This window comes from Austrofundulus limnaeus, unplaced genomic scaffold (genome assembly GCF_001266775.1).
Source record: "Austrofundulus limnaeus strain Quisiro unplaced genomic scaffold, Austrofundulus_limnaeus-1.0 Scaffold396, whole genome shotgun sequence".
NCBI classification, from domain to species: domain Eukaryota; kingdom Metazoa; phylum Chordata; class Actinopteri; order Cyprinodontiformes; family Rivulidae; genus Austrofundulus; species Austrofundulus limnaeus.
In genome coordinates, this window is record NW_013952798.1 from 322,294 (window position 1) to 325,851 (window position 3,558).

The 3,558-nt window shown below is 37.7% G+C and overlaps 1 protein-coding gene across 1 annotated transcript in view; it reads left to right on the forward strand.

The window, feature by feature from the left end:
* The window catches only part of emilin1a (elastin microfibril interfacer 1a), a gene marked incomplete at both ends in the record, with an annotated part of 26,359 nt that overhangs the window by 14,475 nt on the left and 8,326 nt on the right, over positions 1-3,558 (forward strand). The window contains 2 exon segments of the mRNA XM_014023917.1: positions 2,123-2,222; positions 2,613-2,721. Of these exon segments, the coding sequence (XP_013879371.1) occupies positions 2,123-2,222; positions 2,613-2,721 (209 nt within the window).

A 3,558-nucleotide genomic window follows, 5' to 3' on the forward strand; every position in this document is an offset into this window, starting at 1 on the left:
GTAAGTAAGTAAGTAAGTAAGTAAGTAAGTAAGTAAGTAAGTAAGAAAAGTTTTATTTATAAAGCGCCTTTCACAGAAATTTTTTCACAAGGTGCTGTACAATCATTAACAGTATAAAAATGGTGGAAAGAATAAAACGAAACAGAAAAACATAATTACACATAAGCAACGAAAAATTGAAACATCAAATCAAGAAAATAATTTTTGCTATATGCTACTGTATGTGTTTACATCCATTGCCGCCATGTTTGTAATGACTTGTCGCGAGAACAAATGTATTCACGCGTGACTTTAATAGTATTGCTTATTTAATGGAAACACTGCAATTGCGAAACGGTGTTTTTTTGACAAACCATTTTGCGCACATTTGCAATGGAAACGCAGCTAATGAGTGTAAAGGGGGTCCCTGGAAATTTTCACCCTAGACCCAAAACGTTTGAGAACCCCTGATCTAGACTACACTGCTTTTAGGTTTTTGAAATATGTGTTTTATACTTTTGATATATTAGATAGCATAATGCACTATGTCTAATGCCTCTAGGTTATATTGTCCTTCAAAGTATTTAGCATATGGGAATGGTAGGACATTGCTGTGATCAGTTATTCTCCTGAAATATGTAGCTGTGTTACACTAACAGCATTAATGTGATGTATTTTAGGGATGCATTCTTTGAGTTTTTTGGATTTATACCGCCTGAATTGGGACAGCCTTCAGCACAGGGTAGTGATGTAAGTGGCTGGCAAATGCGCACTAAGGAGGATGCAGCCCCTGACTTGAGAAACAGCCAATGAGTGGTTCTAGAGCAGGGATCTCCAACCCTTTTTCCTTAAGAGCTACTTTTACGAAATGAAACTGTCCTAGAGCTAATTTTTAAACTACTTTTTAAAAATTTTAAACTTAAACCATTAAGATAAAGATAAGCTTGTTTTGAACAAAAAAGTCATTGTCTTCAGTTCACATAAAACCCACCACAAAGAACACTGAATTTACGTGCGTTTTGTGTTTATCTGTTGTTCAAAATGGTATGTCTGAATAAACAGAAATCCAACTGGATTTTTTCTTAAAAACTTTATTTTTAATCTTCTGATTCCTATCAGGTTCACAGTACAGCACTCAGCAGGCCTCAGTGTAAGACCTTGGGCTGAAAACAAAACAAAAAACATAGGAGCTCTGCTCTGAGCAGAGACTCTGCAACACTAACAACTTTTTTTTACTATAATAATGAACTGAGCTTATAATGTGCATCTCTTCCTGGTTACACCTGGAGGTGTTACCTTTTATGTCAGACGTCAGAAAGTAACTCGTTGTTTAGGCTAAAGAAAGAACACATTAGACACCAACTCTTTGTTTGCTTTAACTTAAAGGCTGAAATGATCAGAAAGTATAAAATACAATACTGCATCTAACGTTCAATTAATCAGTTACAGAATTTCCTTCATATCCATTCATATTAAAGTGTATTTCACACTAATAACTTAGGGTTTAACTGCAACAGATTTGTAGACAAATAATGTCGGGTGACGGGTCTCTGATTTTTTTTCGCATTGTAGGCTCCAGCAGGAAGAAACCCCGTGCATTGACATATACTGCAGTGGGAGGGGTTTTCCAGGAGTTTGGCACAGTATGTCTCAAGGGGCTATGAAAGGTGTRTGTGAAAACGAACACCGAACAACCACGTAACTGTGCGTTGTCTGCCAATCAACCATACTGAGCCCTAAACTGTTTGATTGACAACCAAGGGAAAGGGACATCTATAGATTGATTGGAATTAAATGAAAGTTTATTTGGCCAGTGACAAATTAAATTTTGCTTCTCCTAATTTTTCATAAGCACTGAAGAGCTGCTTTAAATGAGCTCACGAGGCCTGCTGAGTGCTGTACTGTGGCTGGAGACCCCTGTTCCACAGAAATGGCAGAACCGTTTTACTAAAGGAGAGAAACCCTGAAAAATWGCTTGAATCCTAGATTTTCTATAATCTAAAGAGGATTTCTTGGTGTCATGTGAACATTGTGATTTCCCAGCTAGAAAGAAAAATTGCTTTGCTAGCACAAAGAGAAAGTAGCACAAATTTAAAGCTTCTCTGCTCAAAATTGTGTTATTTGTTGTTTCATGGATTTTAAGGAGACACGGACCGAATCCGGCAGCTCGAGGACACCGTCCGCGGTCTAACCAACAACCTCCGCAACATGCAGACCACCCTAAACGGCATAAACCAAAGGCTGTATGTKAATGATGTTTTCAATCCATCAAGCGCATGTTTTACTGTCTGAAGTGTGTTCAAATGCATGYTGGAATCTTGTTTAAAAAAATCCAGGAAACTCAAATGCTGTTTTTTGTACTTGTTACACAAAGCACATTCAGCACACTGTACTGTATATTATTTCCGGAATGTCAATGTTAATCGCATTTGATAGGCGTATTGGGAGATGCTATCCTACTTGATTTAAATATACAGATGAAAGCCAGAAGAAGTTCATTTATAGTACACAKCATAAACAGCCACATCAGCTTCATTTGGTTGTACTTACCCTGATGTTTTCTACTAAATAAAATGTAAATGTATAAAGTAAAAGTAAATCTTGGACAAAATTGTAAACCTCTCTTTTTCTAGGCATGTCTTGACCGGAGCCTCTATTGCTGCAGATTCAGCTCAGCCACACATGAAGGACACCATCAACAGTATCCAAACAAAACTGGATCAACTCTATAACAGAACACAGGTAATCTGTCCGTACTCTCTAAAAGGACCATGGTGGCATGGCTTAGGTTGGTCTTAATAAAACACAGGTTTTCTGAAACAATGTCCTTTGGACAAATAGACCAAAGTAGACATGTTTGCTCATAAGGCAGAGCAACATGATTGATAGAAACACAGCRTATCAGCACAAACATTTTTTAGCAACTGTAAAGTACAGTGGTGGAGTGGTTATTATTTGGACTTGTAATTTTTCTTTTAAGGGTACCGCCTTGCATGGCTGCTGGACCTGGGGCACCTGTTCTTCTTATATCTCTTGAATGGGTTGTTCCGAACTGTAATTTCCATTTATGTAATTTTCCTTCATTGAACTTTCATTCAATAAAGTATGATTTACTCATTCATTTATTTTGCAGCCACAATACCTGGGCTCCAAACTCTGGAGACCAAAGGACTTTAGTCTAATGTGAGACCATCTGTCTGACAGCTGAAGCTTGGACCAGACAGAACAATGTTCGTACAAAGGGTTCGTACGAACATGTCACGTCAGATTCAACAAACKCTTCTATCTTCAGGAAAAGTGCATAAATGAGCTGCGTAATTTCCACCTGTTCTATCCAGCTGCTCGTGCACGCGAGAGGAGATTAGCATAATTACCACCCCAAAAACACCATATAAGGCTGTGTTTCCTACATCAGATACAAAGAAGTGTTCATTCATGAAAAATGACAGCGAAAACTGAAAAAAGAAAAACTTTACAGGTTCAGAGATTGAAGTCCGTCTGTCAGAGATCCAGAAAAGAAAATCTGTCATTTTTAGCAGGTCAGCTGTGGAATAAAAAGAGCTGCTAAAAGTATAAACA